We start from the raw sequence: 27,454 nt of genomic DNA on the forward strand, positions 1-27,454 counted from the left end.
TGTTTGTGTGGTCCGCTGGCTGTTTTCAGACAGCTTTATCTGATATTTTGTGTTGAGGTGGTTGTAGAGATTTGTTTAGCCTTGCTGTGCTGCGACGATGCTGAAGCACTGCTCCTGATTATTGCTTTTTATGTCATTTTAGTGACAGTGAAATGCTGTAAATGGGGAAGAGAGCTAAAAGATCCCATCTCTGGCTCCTATTAATAAGCTTGAGTTGAACCCATAAATGTAACTTGTGTAAAATCTGATTGTTACGTGAACATTTGAATGCAGCATGATCTGAAATGTGATCCATTTATTTGAAATAAGATGACGTGCATGTTTATCTGGCTTATATGAATCACATTGTGGCTCGAAGGCTGGTCTTATTAATGTGAGAGGGTAGTGATTCATAAATATTGTGGGGATAATGTGACTTAGTTGTATACATCACCCATAAAACCCACTCTAGCCCATTACAATTGTATTTGTGGGAGTGTTCTTTCTAAATGTGTTGAAGGGTGGAAGGGCCGGTTTTTCCTTGATGGCATGTCGGGAGGATCATTTCAGACAAACTCAGCGGTCCATTTAGTCTCTTTCTGTGTTCATCCACAAAGAGAATATGGTTCACCATTAAATGTTAATATGCTGGTAGTGAAACCAAAATGAACACCCCTTTTATGACTCGTAAGGTTGGCAGTTTGGGATGATGTGGAAGGGAACTAGTGAGCCATGGGTTCAAGGCAGAGCGCTCTAATGACACATCACCCCTAACCTCCAGACCCACAGTTTAATGGGCTTCACCCACGCAGGATGCAGTCCATGGACCAGGATGCAAGGAGACGCAAAGGAAAGGTAGTTAGCAGGCAGAAGACAGCCACAACAAACACTTTAGAGGAGAATGAGGCTGCTACAGCAAACCAGGAGTAAACACAGCGGTCCCAACACCCTGTTGTGGAGCTGCATTTCACCTGCTGGTTGGATCAAAACGGGTGTTTTGGGACTGATGGAAAATGCATCCGAAGATTTCTGCATGTTTTCTAAAGAAAATGGTGTTTAGTGTCATTTTAACTGATGTTAAACTTATGTGCCTTTACTTTAAAGCATTTCTTTGGCTTAATTTAAAGCTCTTTGAATTCCTTTGAAGGAGGAAACCTACCTGCTCTTGGACGTTTTCTTTCAACCAGAGAGTAAATATTAGTTTTTTTTGTATTCGAGCTCATTAGTCTTGATAGGACAAATCCTAACAGTCTTTTCATGCACTGGCTTTGATCGAGACCCGAAAGATGCCTCGGGCCTCGAGGCCTGCCAGGCACAGGCCCTACGGGTTTTGGTCTTTTCAAGATTTGCCAGCTAAAATGTTTCGGATCGCTGTGTCAAACTGTTGTGAGCACCTTTGATGTCCAAAATGCGAGTGACTGGTGTAATTCAAAGGTGCTGAAGTTATCCAACATAATACCATGAAGCCATCAGTTTTATGATGTGGTGTGTCGTCCTTTTGCTCCGAGTCTCAGCTTTAATATAATCAGCTTATGATCTGACACCCATTGAACGCTGCTAATGTGTGATGGCATCTTCTCAGGTCACTGCCACACTTCACCAAAGGCATTATTTCTGAATTAATCTTCCACCGAGTGCTCTGGAGGAGAAAGGCTCAGATTTTTCTCTTTTTCCATTCAAAAGGAAGAGCTTCAGCTAGCTGCTGTGGCCAAGTTTGAGCTGAACACTGGTGCCCAATGTCTCCTCTCTGAGGAGTAAAGCACACAGATGGTCTTCCTGGCGAGCCGAATACACGGCCCGAGGGTCAAGGTGTTGGAATGGAAACTCTGCATGGCTCCTCGTTCAGAAAGCAGGGATGTGGGTCTGAGTTTTGGACCGTGAACCATGTGGGAGATGCAGATAAAGGCCTAATCCCTTTACCTCCCCTTGGGCCCACCACTTGGCTATACTCCTCCATTCTGCTGAGGTAAGACGCCCCTTTTAGGGATCCAGGAGTAATGGTCAGTTAGTTTGCAGCTTTATGAACTTCTAATACCAATGTTGTATTGGCCAAAATCAGCCCAACTCTATCAAATCGATGGCTCTTTCTCACATAATGTCTTACAGGTTATCTGTAAAGTAAGTCTACCTGCCCATAAAGAGCTGCCGCCGCCTAACTCCGCCCTTCCAGCACCTCTCATTGGCTCCATCTGCTTTTTCTTTCACTTTTCTGCAGCTGAGTGAACGTTTTCCGTCGTTTGACAGGGAGAATTATTCTCCTTCTCCTCTGGCTTGAAGGTTTGGTCAGTGAGAGCGATAAAGCACTACAGTGCTCCATAACACCGAGGGCAGGTGATCTTAATCTTCTGTCCCTTCACCTCGTTAACGCCATTGTCAGTAATGGATAATGGCGCTCTCTCTGCTCTACTAATGAACACCAATATCAGTCCCTTGGTGTTCAGGATTGATGACATGGCCTAATTGCCCCGTCTAATTGATACCCACCACACAGCACATACATTTCCCTGATTGGGTCACGGGGTGATCTCTGGGATATTGCACTCTGGCCAAGCAGCCTAATGAGTATCTCACCTCATTGAGTGATAAGGAGCCATGCATGTGCTAATGGGAGGGAAAAGCCGAACGGCACTCTTAAGTTGGATGCATAATCAATTAAGTTGTGCATGTTAACGCGTAAGAGTGCTTGAGGGACTGTGCAGTGATTAAAAGTGGCTTTGTAAAAGATGGCTTATTGGACCTAAAATGATTGTTGATCTGAGCAAACAGTCAGGGTTTCATTTCAACAGTTTTACACAAATATGGTGGATTTGCTGCAAGAATAACACATATTTTACACCTGGAATCATTCAGGAAACAAGTTTTTCCACCTTTTTAAAGGATCTTTTAGTCCCAGATAACTAACGGAGACCAAAAAGCCAAGATTAAAGTTGGCTGTTGTGTAAATTCTGCACAAAGCTGCAGATAACCATCTGTCGGTTGTTTGCCTCGTACAGGATGTGAAGAACCCATGAAATCACATTTGATTAAGCTGGAGAGTGTAACAGTGACAGATGTGTAAGAGAAAGATTGATAATATTATTTAATCGGTTTCTATTGCTATCTAATTGCTTTGCTAAATGGGCTGTTTCTGCTTTTTCTGGATGCATCTGTGAGATCTATTAGTTCCTTTTACAGGGAGAACAACCTCATTAAATTGATAAAAGGCAGGCCTCTGTTCATAGTGGTGGAGGTGGAGGAATCGGTGGTCGTGGATGCTGTTTGGTGGGAAGTTTAATGGAGGATTATACCGTATCCACAGAGCAAGAACAGCCTTGGCTTTTCCAAGATAGAAGTAACTGATGAACAGTGTTGGCTGGAGTTGTTTGATCCTCCTCAGAAGGTACTTCAGGCTGCAGCATCATCAGCAGCTACTCTTTCAACAGATCTGTGTCTCATAATGGGACTGGATAGTGTAGTGGTTTGATTGCCACCTTTCATGTGGGAAATCTGGGTTCAAATCTCCTGCATGAAAGGTACTATCTCCAGTAGGGGTCCTTAGGCAAGACCCCCTGACCCTATCTATGTTTATGTTTATGCATTTAGCAGACGCTTTTATCCAAAGTGACTTACAGATAGGCATGTAGGGTAAGGGGGTCTTGACTAAGGACCCCTACTGGAGGTAATACCTTTCATGCAGGGGATTTGAACCCAAGTCACCCCCATGAAACGTGAAAAGTGGCAATCTTACCACTACACTATCCAGTCCAAAAGGCTGCTAACAGTTTGAAATCAGTTGCCTGGTGTAAAAGGAGGACCTAGAAGGAGTTTGCATGATCCTACCCACTGGTAGGTCTCCCACATGGAAGGGGGCAATCATACCACTACACTATCTGCCTACCTGTAAGTCGCTTTGGATAACAGCGTCTGCTAAATACTTAAACATAACATCATAACCTTTAATAAGTGTTTCATAGGAACTATAAACAACAACGCATGTCAGGTTTATTATAGAAGGCTGCTCCTAACTGTAAGGATCCCCAGTGTTATAATTACAGGCTCTAAACATGTATTACTTTACCACACATTTGTCCAAAATACAGGATGTATTCAGTCTGATTCAGTAGGGTTTTAGTCGTATGGCTTTAGGGAACTTACACCTCTGTCTTGTTGGACTGTCGTCTGCAGGGCACGGTGTTACTGACACATGTGCCAGTCACAGGGTCCACCGACTCCACAATGACAAAGGGCCGCTCCTCCAGCGTGGCCACCGTCAGATGCCTGTAATCTGACACCGGCTCCAGGTAGGAGCCGTACCGCGGCCACACGGGGTATCTCATCTGCAGGATCCCCACCTCATAGGTCCCCACCTGAAAGAGTCAGGAGAGTACGGGTGACTCAACACGAGGCAGTGAAAAATCTCTGCACCAAGCAGCAGATGGCTGCTCGTTTGTTGCTGCAGCAACACGCTGAAAAACAGGGAAAAAGCCACAAATAAACAGCAGAGGATGGTCAAGACCTGTTTATATCGGACACAAGAGCTAGTTACACTACATTAAATCTGTAGATCTGAGCATGTGGATCCAGAACAGCAGACAGTTTTAGTTTAAAGACTATTTAAAGGATTTTTTTTCTTTCACAGAGCATAATCATACACCTTAATGAAAGGAAAGCAGTTCCACCCCCTTCTATGCTACAAGTAAGCTGGTTTTAACTGGATGTTGTGAGGAAATGAGCATTCGTGCGCACGCTGAATGCATAATCAAGATGTGGAATTAAACATTTCAAGCTTGCTTATTGGTTGAATCCTCTGCTTTAAATCAGACTGGAATAATCGGAAGAAGGTCAGTTACTTTCCACGTCCTGCTGATAACAAACTTTGCTCAGTCAGCTGCTTCTGCTGCCATATTTCAGCAACATTTGTTTGAGTTCATCAAACACAGCTGAGAGCTGCAGTTTACTCAGGACCTGCAGCCTTTATGGGTGCAGCTTTACCACATAAACAGTCTGTTTTTCATTTTATTCTGTACAGCTCTGTCCACAAAACACAAGACAGGACTCTGTAACCTCTAACTGCTAACAGTGACATCACCAAGATTCATTTTGACAAAAAACATGAAAAGATTCTCATTTGCAAGCTGATAATTAACAACAAATTATCCCAAATTTGAATCCAAAACATCTCTGGTTCCAACTATGCTTTCATTAGCTTAAATATGATGCATATCAGCCCAAGTGTCACTCTGCTGCCCCCCCCCCCCCCCCCCCCCCTTAAATATGATAATTAAGCTCCAGAACTGTAGGCTTCAGAGCTGATGTTCACAAATCAGTGTTGATCTGTCGTGTAAAATTCTATATTCGTGACTTCCTTCAAGGACTTTATGTCTGGTTTGTCTTCAGGATTTTTCAAAAAGTCATCGGCCCAACTGTGAAGTGATTAACTTTTTATTTTAATACGGATTCAAGTTTCCTTTTTAGTAATCTTTGACTGTGAAAACAGGTGATGAGCAGCTCTGTTTAATGTTTCTGGTGCTAATTCAGCATCATATATAAGTAGCTGGTGTGTGCAGCCTCCACCAGATATCTGCATTCCCCACTTTAATTATGCTATAAATTCACAATTTTCTGTTTTAACGTCATTTGTGAGGTTACATGAGCGCCATCGGATCGGATTAATGGCTAAATTACAATAAGATTGAGTTATTTAGCTCATGTAGACCTTAATCTGACAAAAATTGAATCGGATCGGGTTACTTGCGATCGAATTAAGACCCGAGATAACTCGATCCAAGCCGTTGTGCATCTCTGTGCCATAACCAGCTCATCACAGATGGAGAGGGACGCAGCTTCATCTCGCTCTGCGTTCTCCATCTTTCTGAATGCCTGAGTTTGTTGTTGTTGGTGGTGAAGACGTCAACAGGAAGTGGCTCTGTTAGCGATAGCTGAAATGGGGACAGCGCCACCTATCGTACCGGGGTATGACATGCTTTGTGCCAGTGATTCCATTCATTCACCGCCATATATCCAAGGATAATTACCCTCAGATAAGGAGCAGAACCCAACTGTAGCTGTAATCCAGTTAATCTCATCATGTAGACCTACTGATTGACTCAGATCGGACTCAGTTAAATACATATAAAGAAAAGGTGTGTTTTTGGCACTCAGGTTTCTCAGAAGATATTAACTTGCTTGTCTTAACTTGCTAAGACTGGAACCATGACAGTGGCTGACCGAGGGAAGTCGGCCTGGTGTATGTTTTCTGGCGTAAAACATCATTACACAAGAGGAATATGAGATAAGACCAGCTTAAAATTTCCTGAAATGTATAAAAAAAACCTTATTGCACTTTCATTTTACCTCAAATGTGAGCTGATTAATATTTAAACAATAGACTCTGCCTCTGTAAATGTCACTAACTTACTGGAGAGATTTAGAAAAAGCGTCAGTCTGGACAAAATGTTATTCCGCCCACATAATCTCTGCTGTTTATGCAGGAAGGGGGGCAATCCTATCTCATCACCGCAGTCGGTACAGCCTGTCTCAGTGAAATGAAAAAACTGAACAGGGAGGAGGGCAAATCTCTCTGTTCTCTCTGGACTTTGCAGTTATTTCGCTCTCCTGCCGGTCGTTTCGATCGCTCCCAACTGTTGGACTGTGGCGCCACTCATGGACGTCTCATCAGCTCAATCAGATGCTGAAAATATACCGAGCAGGGCTGCTGGTAATCAAATGTTCGATTTATTATTATTATTTCATAGATTAATCGAGTAATCGGATAAGAAATAATTTTGGAATAAAAAGAAACATTTACATTATGAACTAGCCACAATCAGGGCTGGGTGATGTGTCCAAAAAACACTTATCCCCCGGATACTGATAACAGGACTATAGCACAGCAGGTATTAGCTTTCTAGCTAACATCCAGCTGTGTTAACATCTGTTAGCTTCTCTCCTACCGTCTCTGAAATCCTAATAAAGCCTCTTATTTCCTGTTTTATTGGCAGACAACACAGTGACTCAGAATAACAGCAGTTAACACGACACCTTAACCAGCAGCCTCTGATGTTACAGACACAACACGGTCTGATAAAATGAGCCGTTTTTATTCTGGTTGGACTTTGATGGGACCCAGAATATTAGTTCACATTAACAGCTTACAGGAAGCTGCTCTGATGGGCAGAGGCACATTAAGGATTGTGTGCTTGTGCAAATGGGGCAGTTCTGGTGACATTTCAACAGAAATTAGCCACTATTTGTCCAACACGATAAACACAAGTTGCCTCAGCTTCCTTCTGTCCTCTGCTAGCTTCCTTCTGTCCTCTGCTAGCTTCCTTCTGTTCTCTGCTAGCTTCCTTCTGTCCTCTGCTAGCTTCCTTCTGTCCTCTGCTAGCTTCCTTCTGTCCTCTGCTAGCTTCCTTCTGTTCTCTGCTAGCTTCCTTCTGTCCTCTGCTAGCTTCCTTCTGTCCTCTGCTAGCTTCCTTCTGTCCTCTGCTAGCTTCCTTCTGTCCTATGCTAGCTTCCTTCTGTCCTCTGCTAGCTTCCTTCTGTCCTCTGCTAGCTTCCTTCTGTCCTCTGCTAGCTTCCTTCTGTTCTCTGCTAGCTTCCTTCTGTCCTCTGCTAGCTTCCTTCTGTCCTCTGCTAGCTTCCTTCTGTCCTCTGCTAGCTTCCTTCTGTTCTCTGCTAGCTTCCTTCTGTCCTCTGCTAGCTTCCTTCTGTCCTCTGCTAGCTTCCTTCTGTCCTCTGCTAGCTTCCTTCTGTCCTATGCTAGCTTCCTTCTGTCCTCTGCTAGCTTCCTTCTGTCCTCTGCTAGCTTCCTTCTGTCCTCTGCTAGCTTCCTTCTGTCCTCTGCTAGCTTCCTTCCGTCCTCTGCTAGCTTCCTGCTGTTCTCTGCTAGCTTCCTTCTGTCCTCTGCTAGCTTCCTTCTGTCCTCTGCTAGCTTCCTTCTGTCCTCTGCTAGCTTCCTTCTGTCCTCTGCTAGCTTCCTTCCGTCCTCTGCTAGCTTCCTTCCGTCCTCTGCTAGCTTCCTTCTGTTCTCTGCTAGCTTCCTTCTGTCCACTGCTAGCTTCCTTCTGTCCTCTGCTAGCTTCCTTCTGTCCTCTGCTAGCTTCCTTCTGTCCTATGCTAGCTTCCTTCTGTCCTCTGCTAGCTTCCTTCTGTCCTATGCTAGCTTCCTTCTGTCCTCTGCTAGCTTCCTTCTGTCCTCTGCTAGCTTCCTTCTGTCCTCTGCTAGCTTCCTTCTGTCCTCTGCTAGCTTCCTTCTGTCCTCTGCTAGCTTCCTTCTGTCCTCTGCTAGCTTCCTTCCGTCCTCTGCTAGCTTCCTTCCGTCCTCTGCTAGCTTCCTGCTGTTCTCTGCTAGCTTCCTACTGTCCTCTGCTAGCTTCCTACTGTCCTCTGCTAGCTTCCTTCTGTCCTCTGCTAGCTTCCTTCTGTCCTCTGCTAGCTTCCTTCTGTCCTCTGCTAGCTTCCTTCCGTCCTCTGCTAGCTTCCTTCTGTTCTCTGCTAGCTTCCTTCTGTTCTCTGCTAGCTTCCTTCTGTTCTCTGCTAGCTTCCTGCTGCTCTTTGCTCGCTTCCTGCTGCTCTTTGCTCGCTTCCTTCTGTTCTCTGCTAGCTTCCTTCTCAGCTAACAAACCGACTGATTTCCATTAAAATGCTAACATGAAATGTTCCCTCGTGTTTGTTCCGCTCAGTGGACTCGACATATGAACTGGCTGCTTTCTGCTGAGCATTGGCGTTGTGCTATCATGTTAAGCTAACAGATTTTACAATGGACACACTGTATTTTCTCTTTTCTTTTCTTTGAAATGCTCCCAAACTTTAGACTTTTGTCGTGTTTTTTCTATAATTTTACTTTTCGTTGTTTCCTCCATCAAATCAAGCTTCTACAAACGCAGGAACAACTGTGATGGTGATAACTGTCCATGTGAAACCCGGCGACCACTGAGCAGAACGAGTTTGTGGGGATGAAACGAAGCATCGAAACAAAGAACTGGCATCGAGGGTTTTTTGTGATGGAGATGCTCGAGGAATCGTTTCAGCCCGAATGCAAATTTTTTAAAGTAGAGGAAGTTTTTAACGGCATCAGGGAGCCAAAACTCAGCAGAAAAAAGAACCTACAGTGTTTGTAGTGGGGGGGTATATATGTTATAGAATTCATTGTGGAAATAAAAAGAGATTTTTCTTCTTTTTTTTGTCACCTTTCACAAATCTATTCTCAGAAAGACTTTAATTTCAGGGTTTCTGTGCATTACAGATACACAGCAGTCGGTGCTTCGCAGTATATCACCCTGGCAGATAACAGTGGTGTCGGCAGCGCTTCTCGTCTTCTGCTTTTCTCTCTTCTCTCCCTCCATTGTCATTAGTGCCTTTGAATTTTGGATCTTGGAAAGCTGCAGTTTTCAGCAACTGCATGTGATAAGAGCATTGCAGTGATATAGGTTTAATAAGTGGGGAAAAAAGGGCATATAATGAAAGTATTGGTGTATATTTGGTGTCAGGCAGGAGCTGGTTACACAGAGGTGATGTATGAGTGTAACAGGCTGGCTGCCTTGCAACGTGCACGATGAGAAGCTGGCAGAAAGGCAATCCCAAGGTGGAATTGATTTTCAGCCTGCAGAGAAAATAGCCCACAGGCAGCAGAAGTTTAAGCACAAAAAATGGATTGCATTACACTTCTTGGCTGAAATCTAATGAAATGAGCACAACATTGTTCCTTCACGTAGTGAGAAAAAAAGCCTGTAATTTCCCTCCCGTGGAAGGTTTATGTAAAGGTCAGGAAGGAGGAAGTGAGGAGTTCTGAGATCAGGGAGGCAATAAGAAGACGAATATACTTCCAGCTTCAGTTTGAAGGTCCTGTGTCTTCTGTTTTATACTCTGTTTTCTGATTAAACGTCACAAAAATGTCTAAATGAGTGAAGCTCGTTAAAGACGACAACATCCAGGTCATGTTTGTGTCACTGATTTATCCAATGTACTGGATTCTGTTTGCTAAAAGTAGAGGAGATGAGTTTCAGGGCCAGATTCCCTGTTTGTTAGCACACAAAAGAAATACCTAATCCCCTGGGAGGGGAGAAATAAGTCGCTGGGACAGCAAACTGAGAGAGAAGAGCCTCAGTTAGACCTCCTTTTCTTTTGTTAAGTGCATTCTGCGCTTCCTTTAGATCTTCTGTGGTACAGGAATCACACAGTTATTGCTGATTCTATGCGTATCTCCCCCAAAACTGGAGTTTTTACGCCTTATTCCAGTTTTTAAACCAACCAACAATCTGTTGTACTGGCATTCAACATGATTCTGCGTTAGCTTTATTGGTCCAAATGTTTCAGAAATAGTTGAATTGTGGTGTTATTTTCAGTGTTGAACTCATCAAATATCTAAGATATAAAAAAAATAGGCTAAAGTATTGGTTATAAACTGAAAATACAAAGTAATTTCTGTGTCCTTGGACCAGACTTTTGCATTGATTTGTACACAAAATGGCTTCCAGTTGGTTTCACATACAAATGGATGGTTTGTTCCTTTGCCATCACCGCTCCTATTAGCTTGTACTCTCCACAGTATATTGGAAGTTAATAGAGAGTATTGGAACAACCGAAGTCATTAGTATAACATAATTAGCTGTGAAATGCCTGAGGCTGTTCACTTTAGAGAGCTGGATGGTGGAGAAAGTGAATATCCTCCGCTCTGATGGTGTCCACGTCTCATTCACCGTTTGTGTTCAAACTAATTGATGAGGCAGAGTTTTTTCTTTTCAAGTGTTTTCAAAGGATGAAGTTTAGTCCTCAAAGAGGTCCTTAAACGAGACCAGTATACTGTAACTACAGAGCAACTATGCTGTTTTCTTATTTAATGAGCTAAATGACCGATTAATACATTCAGTAATGATCACAGAAGCACAATAGAGAAGATCTCACCTTGTCCCACTGTCTCTCTCTGTCCAGCGTGATGATTATCATCGACGGGTTTACCAGGTAGCCATTACTGTTGAAGGAGAAGTCATTGTGCTCCCACGTAACATTCAGCATGTGCCTGAGGAAATAAAGCATCAGTAATAAGCTTCAGAGTTTCCCAAAGAAGAAGGTTTTCGGACGAAATGTCACATTTCTGCCTGCTGTGAAGGCTGATACTGACTGCAAGTTAGACAGATAAGAGAATCGAAGGAGAATCAAAGTGGCACAAGCTGTCGTTGAGCAGAAAATAGGTTTTTATGACTTTGACAGATGGCAGCAGGGTTATCCGGCTGTGGCAGTGGTGGCTTTTGTCTTTTAGTACTCTGAACAGATGCTTTTCACTTATGCTGAGTTGATGTTTGCACATTTTTACTCATCCTCTGACAGATACTTTCTATCAAGGGCGTAACCATGGTTTAGACATTGGGGGGGTCCAAGAAAAACAAAATTGTTGAGTGCATTATCTACAATTCTTTATTTATATATGAAAAATTGGACATTTAGAACATAGTTTAGAGGACTACATTGACCATGTAAGTTCACATCTAAAGGAATAGTGTAATTTCTCCGAGACAATGACTGCCCCCCCACTTTGTTTTGGTTAGTTGCTTACTGTTTACTGACCTTAAACACACCTACCAATTACAATTATGCTCTTCCAGTAGTTCTGTAGCAAATAGGACAGCTTCCAATGGAAAACGACCAAATACCCAAAGCATGTTTATGGAAATATTTTAATAAGGACAACTAATGATGTAACAAATTACAGACTTTTCCTTTAACAATAAATGTGCTGAGCACTTTTACGTCCAGGTTAATTTCTATTGTCTCAAAATGTGCATTAACAATGAAAAGTCTAATAGTTTAATGTTATTTTTGTTTTAAGTTTTTTTATTTTGAAAGGGGGCGGAAGTTTATTTTGTTGTTCTGGTACAATCTGCTCTGTTGAGCAGCGCCCGTTGGGTCACTCTCATTGGCTGTTAGCATCAACAACGGCGACCGCGGCGCAGCCGTTACGTTCCCATGGTAACACACGGAAATAAATTGAAAATAAATAAGACATAACAAGAGACCGATCCCTTGACAGGGTTCATAAAAGGAGAACATGCATTTTACATATTTTCTGCTGTATATTGGGGGGGGACAGGTTGGTATTTTCTCAATATTGGGGGGGACACGACCCCCCCAAAGAATGCGTGGTTACGCCATAGCTTTCTATCACTGCTGAAAGTTAACAACAACCTGGGATTTCCCAACGAAAAGTACAGATTACCACAAACTGTTGAGCTCCCCAACCGCAGCTTTAACTGGCAAAAAACAACAAGTTGATCTGTTATTCATGTTCAATCACATCCTTTATGCCAGATTTACAAAGCAGCTCCACAAATCTGACGCCTGTGTGTGGGTAAGTTATCTCGCAGTGTTGGGCTAAGGAGTGGTGAAAGCTGCCTGGATGTGTAAAAAAACAGATATCTGCTGCTTTTGACTCCATTGTTTCATCACTCACATCCTCTGTTACATTAGGCCCGTGGCGCTGAGCTCTCACCTCGGCTGCCACTCCAGCAGAGGTGATGAAAGCCTGTTGGGAGGAGAATAGCCCTCGGCCCGGTGTGTGTGTGAAAAGCCAGTTTAATCTGGTAGCATGTGATAATCTTATTAACAGGTGAGCCGACTCATTATCAAAAGCCAATGAAGTGATGACAAATCTGAGAACAGAGGAGGCTGCTGGTGTTTGATCCGGCAAAAAGAAGAGATCTGACTGTAAAGCTAATTCAAAGTGCTTTGTTCCCTCTCGCTGACCTTCGCGTTGCTGCTGCTGCTGCTCAAATCGTGCCTACTGGGTTTAGCATGTCTAAATGGGAAGGGTTTGTACCATATCAAAGCTTGAGATTAGGTTCACCTTTTCCATTTTTTTTTTATGGATGTTTGGGTTGACAAAAGAAAAAGTTGTTCCCCTGAAGGCTCTGCAGGCTCTGGACTGAAAATGCCTTCCGACATCAGAGAGAAAGCCATGTTTCATAATGCTGGACAAGTTTGTGATGATGCGTGTTAGCCTGGCCTTCAGTGCCCATCTACAACAACCAGTATTAACATTTACTCACAGCACATTCTCCCCGAATAACCTTGGCTTATATGAGCTAAAAGCTGTAGCAGGGACAGTTGTTATCCCTTTTGCTGAATTAAACATTTTCCCAACAAAATAGGATTTGCTCTGTTCTCCCCAGCACAGATGGCGTCAGATTGTTCTTTTGGGGATGGTTTAACTGATGGGAAACCACACCCTCATCCAGCGTCACCGACACGCTACCCACTCCAACTAAATTACCCCACAATCTCCAGGAGATGTAGGGGGGTGCCGAGCAGATGAGGAGATGGATGGATATAAAGCCAGCAGATGGGAAGTCATTAATAAATCAGCGATTGGTGACCACTTCCTTTTGCCAGTCGGACAGAAGTCTGAGCCGTTACTGTTTTATGTTTGCTATCAAAAGTAGAAAAGAGCTCAGAACCCGTCGCCTGACTGTACCGACGACCACCTGCACTCAGAACCCGTCGCCTGACTGTACCGACGACCATCAGCACTCGGAACCCGTCGCCTGACTGTACCGACGACCACCTGCACTCAGAACCCGTCGCCTGACTGTACCGACGACCATCAGCACTCGGAACCCGTCGCCTGACTGTACCGACGACCGCCGGCACTCAGAACCCGTCACCTGACTGTACCGACGACCATCAGCACTCAGAACCCGTCACCTGACTGTACCGACGACCATCAGCACTCAGAACCCGTCGCCTGACTGTACCGACGACCATCAGCACTCAGAACCCGTCGCCTGACTGTACCGACGACCATCAGCACTCAGAACCTGTCGCCTGACTGTACCGACGACCATCAGCACTCAGAACCCGTCGCCTGACTGTACCGACGACCTCCAGCACTCAGAACCCGTCGCCTGACTGTACCGACGACCATCAGCACTCAGAACCCGTCGCCTGACTGTACCGACGACCTCCAGCACTCAGAACCCGTCGCCTGACTGTACCGACGACTACCAGCACTCAGAACCCGTCGCCTGACTGTACCGACGACCACCAGCACTCAGAACCCGTCGCCTGACTGTACCGACGACCATCAGCACTCAGAACCCGTCACCTGACTGTACCGACGACAGTCAGCACTCAGAACCCGTCGCCTGACTGTACCGACGACCATCAGCACTCAGAACCCGTCGCCTGACTGTACCGACGACCACCAGCACTCAGAACCCGTCGCCTGACTGTACCGACGACCTCCAGCACTCAGAACCCGTCGCCTGACTGTACCGACGACCACCAGCACTCAGAACCCGTCGCCTGACTGTACCGACGACCATCAGCACTCAGAACCCGTCACCTGACTGTACCGACGACAGTCAGCACTCAGAACCCGTCGCCTGACTGTACCGACGACCATCAGCACTCAGAACCCGTCGCCTGACTGTACCGACGACCGTCAGCACTCAGAACCCGTCGCCTGACTGTACCGACGACCGTCAGCACTCAGAACCCGTCGCCTGACTGTACCGACGACCGTCAGCACTCAGAACCCGTCGCCTGACTGTACCGACGACCACCAGCACTCAGAACCCGTCGCCTGACTGTACCGACGACCACCAGCACTCAGAACCCGTCGCCTGACTGTACCGACGACCGTCAGCACTCAGAACCCGTCACCTGACTGTACCGACGACCATCAGCACTCAGAACCCGTCGCCTGACTGTACCGACGATGGTCAGCAGTCAGAACCCGTCACCTGACCAGCACTCAGAACCCGTCACCTGACTGTACCGACGACCTCCAGCACTCAGAACCCGTCGCCTGACTGTACCGACGACCGTCAGCACTCAGAACCCGTCGCCTGACTGTACCGACGACCACCAGCACTCAGAACCCGTCGCCTGACTGTACCGACGACCGTCAGCACTAAGAACCCGTCGCCTGACTGTACCGACGACCACCAGCACTCAGAACCCGTCGCCTGACTCTACCGACGACCATCAGCACTCAGAACCCGTCGCCTGACTGTACCGACGACCATCAGCACTCAGAACCCGTCGCCTGACTGTACCGACGACCACCAGCACTCAGAACCCGTCGCCTGACTGTACCGACGACCACCAGCACTCAGAACCCGTCGCCTGACTCTACCGACGACCTCCAGCACTCAGAACCCGTCACCTGACTGTACCGACGACCACCAGCACTCAGAACCCGTCACCTGACTGTACCGACGACCATCAGCACTCAGAACCCGTCGCCTGACTGTACCGACGACCATCAGCACTCAGAACCCGTCGCCTGACTGTACCGACGACCATCAGCACTCAGAACCCGTCGCCTGACTGTACCGACGACCGTCAACAATATTTACATTAAAAATGCAGCTCTGGCGCCTGCATCTCTAACCACATGTTCTCAACCAGTAGTCCACCAACCACCAGGGGGCGCCTGCAGCGGCAGCTACTTAGACAGTCTATGAGTAAGATGATGAGAGCAAGTGATGTCGAAAGCCGACAAGAATACAGAAGCATCTGGGGATCGCGAGGAGCTTGCGCCTCGAAACGGGACGACATCCATTGTCTGGACTTGTTTCGAATTCAGGGAAAGTGACGTTAAACAAGAGCAAGTTATCTGCAAAGAGTGCAACAAAGTTGCAGAGTAACACCTCTAATCTGTTAAATCACCTGAAAAAACATCACAAACCTAAATATGAGGAATGCATGTAGGCCAAAGCTAAAGTTAATTCACAAAATCCCCGTCCGTGTCCAGCGCCGACCCAGAGAACCATTACAGCAGAACCCGATCCATCTACCTCCCAAAGACACGCAGGAATAACAGACGCCGTATCTTTTTATCTGGCCAAAGAAGTGTCCGATCAATACAGTTAGTGCTTTAAAGTTTTTAATTATTGGCTTTTTGTTTTTATTTTGCATTATTTATCATTTATTCTAATTTAAAGTTTAATTTTTCACTTTGTTTGTTTATAAATGGTACAATAAAAATACATGTTTTTCCAGACATGATGAATGATCGTGATTTTAGTATTGATCAGAATAATCGTGATTTTGATTTTTGGTCATAATCGTGCAGAACTACTCAGAACCCGTCACCTGACTGTAGCCTGTGTTAAAAACAGTGACAAATAGAGAAGAATTTACCTTTTTTACTTGAATCAGAAGCAAACTAAATATGTAAACTTGGTATTTTCACATTGATATTACGCTATTTTCTTATTTAATGTCACAAGCTGCTTCTGGCAGAGGTATAGCTGGGTCCAAACAGTCGTCAATGACTTAATTTATCCTGACTTTAATGGATCTTTACCGGAACCATCTAAGCCAGTTGTTTTTTGAGGCCGTTACCAAAAACAAAAAGGAGACATTTAGAAAATATAGTAAACGATTGTTGGTCCAGTTGTTGTTGTTGCAGCTTTTTCTCGTGCATTTAAACACCCAGCGGTCAAATTAAAAATAAAGATATTAATTTTACATCTGCTGTGCACAAACATCGTGTTGGAGACTGCTGCTGGTTGTTTTAAATACTAAAACATTTATATTTATATAGAACTTATGTCTCACCGAACAATACAAAGTTTTCACTTCTTTAGCTGTTGCACAAAAGTTTGATCCTTTTCTGGTTGTTTTAAACTTAGTGATGATGCTCTTAGAAGCTTGAAGACAAATCTGTGCAGGAAGTGTTAATAAAAATGGGTTGTTGACTTATTAAAGATCTGCAACATCGGAGGGAAAATATGCATCGTGAAAATCTACTTAAATATAATCAGACAACATGTAAATGTGAAGAATTAATCAATTAACTGGTGTGCTTCCTGTAAAAGTATGAATTAATCTACATAAAACGATGATGCTATAAGAATTAAAGGCAAATGTTAGACTTGTTGACTGTGGCTCACCTGAACAGAGTGTCATTAGTAGCCGACTGCTTGACGGGGTTGTTACAGTCGCTCTGCCCCTCAGGAACGAAGCCCCTTTGTTTCCGAAAGCTCTGGACGCCCTTCACCACAATGGCCACCCCGTCCCGGACCCTCTTCCTCAGGCTCATCCTCCACCGGTCTGTGATGATGCTGATGAGCCCCACGGGGAAGCTGTCAGGTGGCGGGATGTCTGGATTTCCCACGGCCAGGCTGGGGATAATCCAGATGTAACCCGGCCCCACGAGCCCAGACTCGGCTGCCATGGAAAACAGGTACTGGGCCTCCTCATGGGAGCAGTAGACCAACAGCACCTGGGCGTCAATCTGCTGGAGCAGCCTCCGTGCTCGTATGTCGTTGGTGCTGTCGGCGGACATGTCGAAGGTCAGCACATCCTGCAGCTCCCACATGAAGTAGCTGGTGTCTGTGAAGGACTTGATGTAATCCACGTAGGTCTCGTAACCTGGGTACAGGCTGGTTATGACCACGAAGCTGTCCCAGTTGTACTCCTCCATCACCTTGAACATGCCGTTGATCTGCTGCTCAATGGAGGATCCCAGCTGGAGGAAATTGGAGCCTTCACCCTGGAGGAAGAGGGCGAAAACATGGCGTGGAGATCAGAGCCTCGTCTTTAATTTACAGCAAAATAAAACCAACTCATTTCACTCTGAGGAGCAGCTTTGCACACCGCTGCACTCTAAAGCGCAGCTTTGACAGACGCTAACTGGCTCTGCTTTATTTTGCTCTTCCAGGAGCTGCAGACTCATTCATCACTTCAACCCAAACACCGGCCGTCACCCATACTTGCAAATTCAGAGGGATGGCACTATCCCGGTGTCCAGCGCCTGCTCCGCGGTTCATCTGTCTTTTCTGGGAATGCGCTGACCTTAGCAGAGCAACGAGGATGGCTGTTCTGCTAAGTGAATTATCAAAGGAAAATAAGCTCCTGGTGGTGGGATACAGTTTAAAGTTCACATGGTGTCCAAAAGTAGACTGGAATTTTAAGTTTTTCACACAAAACATCTGCTGTGGCGTTGCTTTTTGAGGCATGTCGGCTAAAAGTAAATGTATTTATTGTCTGTGTGGATCCACAGCACACATCAGATTAGCTCTACCGTGAATAATGTGACACTCTGAGATGTCATTTTTGCCCTTTTTGTCTGTCCCTGCTGGCATGTGGCTGTCAATTTTCCTTCCCTCAAGTCATATTTTGAAGCTAGGAGCATGTGGAGAGACGGTGATTTATTACAGTTTTTCTGTTAGTTTAGTTTTCTTGTAATTCATGACCTGCTTTGCTTTGCTTTTGCTGTTTGTTTCGGCACCAGAACTACTTGATTTGGGAACAGATTAGGGTTTGGGTTAAACTACTCAGCCAGTCTTTCAGATGGCTTGTGAGGAAATAAGGAGCCTTGGCAAAGATATAAAGGCTGAATACAATTATTCCTTGATAAAGGTGGGTTTACTCACTAAAAATACAGTGTAGTTAAGTTATAATTCAGGTGTCATGAACTTTCTATTATATATATTTTGAAGCTAGGAGCATGTGGTTATTGCATGAGTCGCTTTGGTGATTTATCACAGTTTTTCTGTTAGTTTTATACTTGAGTTTTCTTGTAATTCATGACCTGCTTTGCTTTGCTTTTGCTGTTTGTTTAGGCACCAGAACTACTTGATTTGGGAACAGATTAGGGTTTGGGTTCAACTACTCAGCCAGTCTTTCAGATGGCTTGTGAGGAAATAAGGAGCCTTGGCAAAGATATAAAGGCTGAATACAATTATTCTTTGATAAAGGTGGGTTTACTCACCAAAAATACAGTGTGGTTAAGTTATAATTCAGGTGTCATGAACTTTCTATTGCAGAAATATGAGTTTGAAGCTCTTGCAGCCCCCTCCTGACCCTCTCCCTCTCTGGGGAGAAGCCTCTCCATCCTCAGAAAACAGAGGGGTCAGGTATCCTGGGACTGCACGAAGGCCTGTGATCTTATTCATTCTGTCTTCCTGTTGTCCTTGAGAGAAATCCAGCGGTCTTTTGATGTATGAGCGTCTCACAGTTTCAGACGTCGTGGCTAAATCCACTGACTCTGTGCCCCCGACTCACACCCATGAAAACATTTTGTTCCCTTCATTCACTGATGGCCACTCTTGTTTCCTCAGACCAAGCTGTGTAATAAACTCCTCTTTCATGCTCTGTGCATTTTCTTTATCAGATGGGAATTGGCCCAACAACTACCACCACAACGGGATGGATGAGACGGCGCTGGAGGCAGCAAACATCCATATGGGTGCAGGTCAGTAGCTCTGGAAGATGATAGAAATCTACTCTGTCAGAACAGTTTGCTTATTATCATTATATTAAAGTCACAGCCAGAGAGGCCAGTTCATATCAAAACTTCACAAGGAGAAGCTGGGAGACAAAGAGAGCTGTGTTTTAAGTCTCTCCCCAAATAAGGAGATGCCTCCAAACTCATGAGATAAACCAGACCTGGGCACATAGAGGATTGTATGCATGTGTCACCTAATAAAAGAGCAAGGGAGGCAACCACTCATTGGAGAACTCTTGTGAATCTGCAGAGAGAAGGTTCCTGTGGCCTCAGAGGGATTTCTTGGTTTCATACCTGTGAGTTAATTTTTTTTCTAACACTATTGTTAGAATATTCCCTCAATCTTAAAGGTGCACCAGCAGGTGTCTGAGGGTGTCTCGTATAGTATGGTTTGGGTTTAATAGCCCAAAAAACTGACAGATTAAAGACCAGCTTAATTAGCAGGGAGCAGACTGATGGCACAGTCCAAATGAGCCGTGGGCATCACCTCAGGCCCAGCTGCAGTTCAAGGCCTGGAGTCACGACTGCCTCGTCAGTGTGCGGCGCGTGTAGCCAAGGCGTGTGCATGTAGGGAATGAAACTGAGCCAGCAGTCATTTACTCAAAATGCTAATTTAATTCTCCTCCAGAAGCGATCGCCAGGAGGCAAACGCACATTTAAGAGTTCAGCAGGCTTGAAATGAGCCGAAATGTTTGTACAAATTCAAAAAGGACACGCTGCCTCTGAAGGCGGGACTAAGGAGTGCTCAGAGCACTGAGAGCTGGAACCTGAATGGTGAATAAAGTCGTGCTTTAAGACCATCAGACGCTGCAGGCTCTGACCTTGTCATCCTTGGAAAAAATTGCCCGACCTCCATTTTAAATTCTCCAATAATTCAGGTTTTTCCTCTGTTGGCCTTCCAGCCTCTGAAAATTAACAGCCTCACTTCCAACACTTTCATGGACTCTGCTGGGCGGCAATTTGTCCATCCGGCTCTGCACAGTTGGCTTCAGTGAAAAATACAGATTAAAGTTAACGGCAACTTTAGTGCTCCACAGAGTCGTGTTATTTCACCCAGAACACCAGTCTGTGATCTGACCGGTTGCTTGTAGATGATGGTTCGACTCCTGAAAAATCAGCTCCGGTGAGTTTCTTCTGTAGGACTCCGGAAAACTATCGTTTTATTTTTAGATTCCTGTATTTATGTTTCCGAGTAGTTGATTAATCGAGCATTTTCTTTTGTTTTCAGTTGATTTACGTGTTCCTTTAGACCTTTAACAGGGATGTCCGGTCCTCGAGGGCCGCTGTCCAGCAGGTTTTAGATGTTTCACTGCTTCAACGCACCTGAATCAGATCAATGAATCATTAGCAGACTTGTGCAGAACTTAACAATCTTTCCAAGAGATCCATTTAATCTGAATCAGGTGTGTTGAAGCAGGGAAACATCTAAAACCTGCAGGACAGCGGCCCTCGAGGACCGGACTTTAAATCTGCTCGTTTCTAACTAAAATTTAAAAGAGCGACGACGAGGCGGTGAGAAACACAGCTGCACCTGCAGGAAGTCCAGAGTTACTCGAGTACCTGCTGATCCCTGCGCTGCAGCTACAGCGTTTATCCATGTTGATTCTGCAGCTTTAATTATCACAGGACACTAAACGGGAGCATTGTGAGAAGAAAGGCAGCGCAGTGATCGCTCATAAATGTAAATTAGATTAAAATTCGTGTTAATGTTAAGTTTTAAACACGATAGATAATCTCTCTACATATATATTTATATATATTCTATGTTATTTAACTCCACTGTTCAGGTTTTCATGAAAGCAAAGGTTCTTTTTTTCATTTAATTTGTAGAAAACATTTTAATTCCTAAACATTTTATTTCTAATTGCTGCTGTTGTATGTTTGAGTTGAATTTCAGTCGTTTGTGTTGGCATTTTGGTGAAAGAGATGTTCAGGTTGGATGTAAACAATGCAGAGCGTTGATATATGACACACAAAATGATGTAATCTGTGCTATGCCTCCAAAAATATCTCTCAGGTGTTCATGAAGTAGGTTTTTGATTCACGTATAAGATGTCTCTGCTGAAAAGTAAAGAAGGAGACCTCTGATGGTGATTTACAGAACCCTGAGTTTCTGTCATATGATAGATGTTCATAATGCTCAGACCTATAGATGCTGCATGTTCAGTGTTCGCTGCACAGCACGGTGTGTTCAGTTGGGCTGTAGCGATACGATTTTATACGATTCGATACGATTTTGTTTGATTCGATACGATTTTATTCGATACGATTTTATTCAATACGATTTTATTCGATACGATTTTATTCGCTTCGGTACGATTTTATTGCTTCGGTACGATTTTATTCGATTCGATACGACTTAATACTCATAATTTTCTGAAACATTTTAAAGGGACAGTGTGATTTGACATGAATCGTTGCTGATTGGACTGATGGCCCGACCTTTGAACCGGAAGGTCATAAACCATCTTTTTAAATTTTTGAGGAGCTCAAACAATAAATTACAACAATCCTTTATTCTATAAACAGAAAAACCATCAAAACCACTGAGCTATGCACTTTATAAAACTTTTTTATGAACAAATTTAGCACTGTTTTGTATCATGTTAATGTTCTGTGTTTTCACTAATTGTAACGTCTGACTTTTCAATAAAGTTTGCTAAAAAGAATAATTAAAAAAAATCGATACTCGTGGCTGAAAAATGTTTATCGAGAAACAAAAAATATCGATAAAATCGCTCAGCTCTGGTGTTCAGGTTAGTTTTTAGTAAACATAGAAGAGAAAAAATTATTGAATGAAAACTATTGAATGAAAAGCTTTGTTTCCGAAGTCTAACACACATTCACCGGGTGAAACATGCAGAACTCGTCACTCAAATTTGAACGTGAATACATGATATATTATATTATATATATTATATATTATATATACATATAGATGAATACATGCGTTGCATTTTTGAGTTTGTTTCGATTTAATTTAGAGTTGCTTTAGAGGTGAAATCTAAAGTATCCTGAAGGTTCAGTGATGATGTACGTCAGTAAAAGTGAGTGAAATTAGCCCTGAAGAATGAAGGATGGGTCCCCTGATCACATGACTCCACTGTAGCCCCCCCCCCCCCATCATCTCTTTCTGTATCCCTCCATGAAGAGGGACTTCTGGCCATGGCTCTTATCTGCGACATATGTCTGCCTCCGCCACGCAGCAGGAAGCACCTTGGCAACGCCTCCCTGCGCTGCTGACGTCACTCGGTGACCAGGGACAGAAACACGACTCCCTGGATATTTGCCACTGCTTTCTGCAGGCTCCATCCATGTTTAAAATTGGAGGGTTGAGTTGTTTTAAGTAGAGAAAATATTCCCTCTAGTCTTGGCCTGCCTTTGAGTAGCTTTTAGCTTTAGCGTAGCTGACAGGAAATCTTCTTATTTACCAAACTGTGAGCACTCTGACTGTCTGCTGCAGGTAAGACGGCTCATAAGGACTTCACACAGTCCTAAAAACAGAATAAATATATTATATGCATCTTATGTACGACACTGAATTCCATCTGGAGCAGGTTTAGTGTCACATAACAGAATAAGAATAAAAAAACAGATGCAGAATGTGCAGTTTTCTGTATAAATGACATTTAACCTTCAGGTGGAGCCTTTCTGAACTGAAAGCTAAGTGCGGTGCTGTAAGCATTGTTCATGAATATTCCCCTGAAGTTGCACAGCTGCACCGACTCGCTTGGCAGCACCTTGTCTGCTGCTACCCGCCGGCTGCTTTCTGTGACCGTTTAGATCTTTGTCTTCCTCAGTCGAGACAGGTTACACAATATCTGTGCCGCTGCTTTTAAGATGCAGGACGCGGCAGTGGAGACGAGCGAGTTCAAAAAGCAGAGAAGCCAGACGGGCAGAAAATAAAAAAGAACTGCTCAGGTTTGGATAAGAGCTTCGGGCTCGTGTTCTCTCAAAGACAATCACAGTTTTGTTCATGTCTGGCTTACGTTTTGTTCACTAAAAGAGGATTTAATCTGTCAAACTGCGGAGCTGGAAGCCTGAAAGGCTGCTTTGAATTTCAGGTCATAACATCAAACTGGATGTATTATCATAGATAAAGTTGTTCCTTTGCAGCTGTTAGCCTAAATTCTTTCACATATCTTAATTTTTCTGTTATTAAATGTTAGTTTGAGCTCCTCTACGTGCCCAAATGTAGCCAAATATGCAATTAATTACTTGATTTGTTGTTGGTCAGCACTGAAGTGATTGTTCAGTTTTCTTTAACTACGGGTATTGATTTATTCGATGTTCGCACCCCAAGCACCTAGCTTGAATAAGCTCAAATCTTAACAAAAAGAATCCATCTTAGCATTTAGCCTTCCCAAGGACAGGAACCAGTTTATCACCTAATTTAATGTTGTCACTTTCAGAGAGATCAAGCTGTGCTTTCAGAGATGTTTATGAGCTCCATCACCTGGTTCTACACCTGACAGCATCCCATAAATCAATCAACTCAGAGGGTCAGATGAACGCCGTAAGCTAAAGAGGACATAAAGTCTGGTAGCTTCCATCCATACTCTGCTACGTTCCTACTAATGTGCAAATGTGGACTTTTCATCTAAATAAAACTCATTCAGCCTCATCCTCATTCAGCTAAAATTCAGAGCTTCTCTTACAAGATAAATAGAAACATGGAAGGAGTTTCTATTTATTAGCACACATTTTAAATATAGGACCATCATGTCCGTTTTAAATGTAAGAAAATTGAGATTAAAAATAAAATAATTTGATCAAATCCACTCCTGCATGCACACGCTCAAATTAGCGCTCCATATGCGGTCCACAGCTTGATATTTTCGTATATTAATACAGCTGAATTCCCTATTAAGCTGCTCTGAGTCGCATGTTATTCGTTTCCTTTTGTCAGACGACTAAACGCCTCAGAAACAACCCGGTTATGCACAACTTTTCTCAGTTACCACACACTCAGAACTCTTAATTGTTGCAGTTCAGTGAACTATCGCCACACAATGGGTGTCCTGAAAGCTACGAAACCTGAACAAACTCAGTCTAACACACTGAATCTAAGCTGTATGTCGTGTGGACCGAGCCTCGGCTGCATGAGGACCCAGGGCCATAGGAAACGATCAAATTATCCAGCCAAGCCCGGGACCTCAGTGGGTCGCAGAAGGAAGCGTTCATATTAATAATGCCTCCAGTAAATGGCATTTATTAATGATCTGAACTCCTTTCACCGGCTAATTGCTGATTCATTGTAACACAGACGAGCTTTTTTCTTCTAACGCATGTTTATCCTCTAATTTCTTGTGATGGATTCGCTCTCCCCGTCCTTAAGTTGGGTTGTTAGTGTGTAAATGAGCAGCAGCAGATATTAACAGCTGAGTGGCATCCTTCATTACCCTGGAGAAACCCTGCTGATGGCATAATCTCACAACGTTGACTCAAAACTGGATGGAGCTGACAGGGGAGACGTCTCTGAACCTGTATGAATTAAGGAAATTACTCTGAAGGCTTCTCATTGTTTCCCACTAAAAAGAAAATGCCTGAAGACTCAGTGCTGAAAGATCACGTTAGACTCGAAAGGTTAATCAAATTCTAATCAATTATACAGAGCTTTAACCGGAGTTTCTGTCCTTCACGTCAGAGTGTGATGAGTCATGATGAAGTTGAGCTGCTGACCAGAGACGAAATGGTCAAACTTATATATTCTCAGTTGGTTTTAACTCTTTAGTGCTGAGAGGTTTATCCCAGGAGTTCTTCTTCCAAGAAAGGTTGTTTAATGGAAAGTTATCATGCATTACTCAGATGTTTGATGCCGTTTGGACTTCTGTCCCATGGTGGCTTTTACGGTAACAATAATTTGAAGCTGAGGGCTGTTAAAATGCCCGTCCAGCGGTGGTAAAACACCTGCTTCAAGCTGCTGATTAGAACATCTTCCATGTCCTTTTGTTTCATCATTAGCTCAGTTATCTTATGTGTAAATGCATCAGATAAACAATTTGTTAACCTGAGACGTGGTGCTGGTGGAACTGTCCTTTTCAGGTAAGTAGATAATTATGATTTGAGATAATTTCTGCATTAATTTCATGATCTTAATTAATCTGCATTACAACAGGAAGGGGAACTGATACTCTGTTTATTTACTTATAAATATGAAATTAAGCCTGTCCACAGCCGTCTTTTTTTTCTTTATTAGTGTCCAAACATGTTTATTTAGTTTATGCCACATGTTGGCTTTAACATCGACACCTAAAGTGTGCCGTAGATCTTTCCGGATCAGCGTTGAGTCGTTTCCAGGCGTTAACATGTTGCTGTTGTCCTCTGACACCCAGAACACTGAAATGTCATCAGAGGAAAAGCCATTTTGAAAGGATTACAGTGTCTCTCTCTGTGGCTGAGCCTTGGTGGAGGTGGTTCATGCCCTGTAGATGGATCATTGCTGCTCAGCAGTTTAACCCTTTGTGTGTGTAAGAGTTCTGGTTCTGGACTACAGGAAGTGACACTAAAACCCAACTCAAGGTATCGGTGTCTATTCAAATTTCACATATTTAGGTTTTGTGCTTGTTTTTTGACAAAGTTCCCAATTTTACTTTTTACTTTTCAAGAATGTATTTCTTATCTTTCTTAACGATCTCCGCTGCAGTACGTTTCGTACCTGCTGTACGTTTCGTACGTTTCGTACGTTTCGTACCTGCAGTACGTGTCGTACCTGCTGTACGTGTCGTACCTGCTGTACTTTTCGTACCTGCTGTACGTTTCGTACCTGCTGTACGTTTCGTACCTGCTGTACGTTTCGTACCTGCTGTACTTTTCGTACCTGCCGTACGTGTCGTACCTGCTGTACGTTTCGTACCTGCTGTACGTGTCGTACCTGCTGTACGTTTCGTACCTGCTGTACGTTTCGTACCTGCTGTACGTTTCGTACCTGCTGTACGTTTCGTACCTGCTGTACGTTTCGTACCTGCTGTACGTTTCGTACCTGCTGTACGTTTCGTACGTTTCGTACGTTTCGTACCTGCTGTACTTTTCGTACCTGCTGTACGTTTCGTACCTGCTGTACGTGTCGTACCTGCTGTACGTTTCGTACCTGCTGTACGTTTCGTACCTGCTGTACGTTTCGTACCTGCTGTACGTTTCGTACCTGCTGTACGTTTCGTACCTGCTGTACGTTTCGTACCTGCTGTACGTTTCGTACGTTTCGTACGTTTCGTACCTGCTGTACTTTTCGTACCTGCCGTACGTGTCGTACCTGCTGTACGTTTCGTACCTGCTGTACGTGTCGTACCTGCTGTACGTTTCGTACCTGCTGTACGTTTCGTACCTGCTGTACGTTTCGTACCTGCTGTACGTTTCGTACCTGCTGTACGTTTCGTACCTGCTGTACGTTTCGTACCTGCTGTACGTTTCGTACCTGCTGTACGTGTCGTACCTGCTGTACGTTTCGTACCTGCTGTACGTTTCGTACCTGCAGTACGTGTCGTACCTGCTGTACGTGTCGTACCTGCTGTACTTTTCGTACCTGCCGTACGTGTCGTACCTGCTGTACGTTTCGTACCTGCCGTACGTGTCGTACCTGCTGTACGTTTCGTACCTGCTGTACGTTTCGTACCTGCTGTACGTTTCGTACCTGCTGTACGTTTCGTACCTGCTGTACGTTTCGTACCTGCTGTACGTTTCGTACCTGCTGTACGTTTCGTACCTGCTGTACGTGTCGTACCTGCTGTACGTTTCGTACCTGCTGTACGTTTCGTACCTGCAGTACGTGTCGTACCTGCTGTACGTGTCGTACCTGCTGTACTTTTCGTACCTGCCGTACGTGTCGTACCTGCCGTACGTTTCGTACCTGCCGTACGTGTCGTACCTGCCGTACGTTTCGTACCTGCAGTACGTTTCGTACCTGCTGTACGTTTCGTACCTGCTGTACGTTTCGTACCTGCTGTACGTTTCGTACCTGCTGTACGTGTCGTACCTGCTGTACGTGTCGTACCTGCTGTACGTTTCGTACGTGTCGTACCTGCTGTACTTTTCGTACCTGCTGTACGTTTCGTACCTGCTGTACGTGTCGTACCTGCTGTACGTGTCGTACCTGCTGTACGTGTCGTACCTGCAGTACGTGTCGTACCTGCTGTACGTTTCGTACCTGCTGTACGTTTCGTACGTTTCGTACCTGCTGTACGTTTCGTACCTGCAGTACGTGTCGTACCTGCTGTACGCGTCGTACCTGCTGTACGCGTCGTACCTGCTGTACGTTTCGTA

At 44.3% G+C, this 27,454-nt stretch overlaps 1 protein-coding gene across 1 annotated transcript in view; it reads right to left on the minus strand.

The window, feature by feature from the left end:
• The window catches only part of grin2ca (glutamate receptor, ionotropic, N-methyl D-aspartate 2Ca), a 63,978-nt gene that overhangs the window by 16,994 nt on the left and 19,530 nt on the right, over positions 1-27,454 (minus strand). Inside the window, exons 3-5 of the mRNA XM_072369372.1 lie at positions 16,857-17,458; positions 10,864-10,978; positions 4,114-4,325 (exon numbers count right to left, since the gene is read on the minus strand). Coding sequence (XP_072225473.1) covers positions 4,114-4,325; positions 10,864-10,978; positions 16,857-17,458 — 929 coding nt within the window. The remainder of the gene's footprint in view (positions 1-4,113; positions 4,326-10,863; positions 10,979-16,856; positions 17,459-27,454) is intronic.

This window comes from Leuresthes tenuis, unplaced genomic scaffold (assembly GCF_036924035.1).
Source record: "Leuresthes tenuis unplaced genomic scaffold, fLeuTen1.0.hap1 SCAF_17, whole genome shotgun sequence".
NCBI lineage: Eukaryota > Metazoa > Chordata > Actinopteri > Atheriniformes > Atherinopsidae > Leuresthes > Leuresthes tenuis.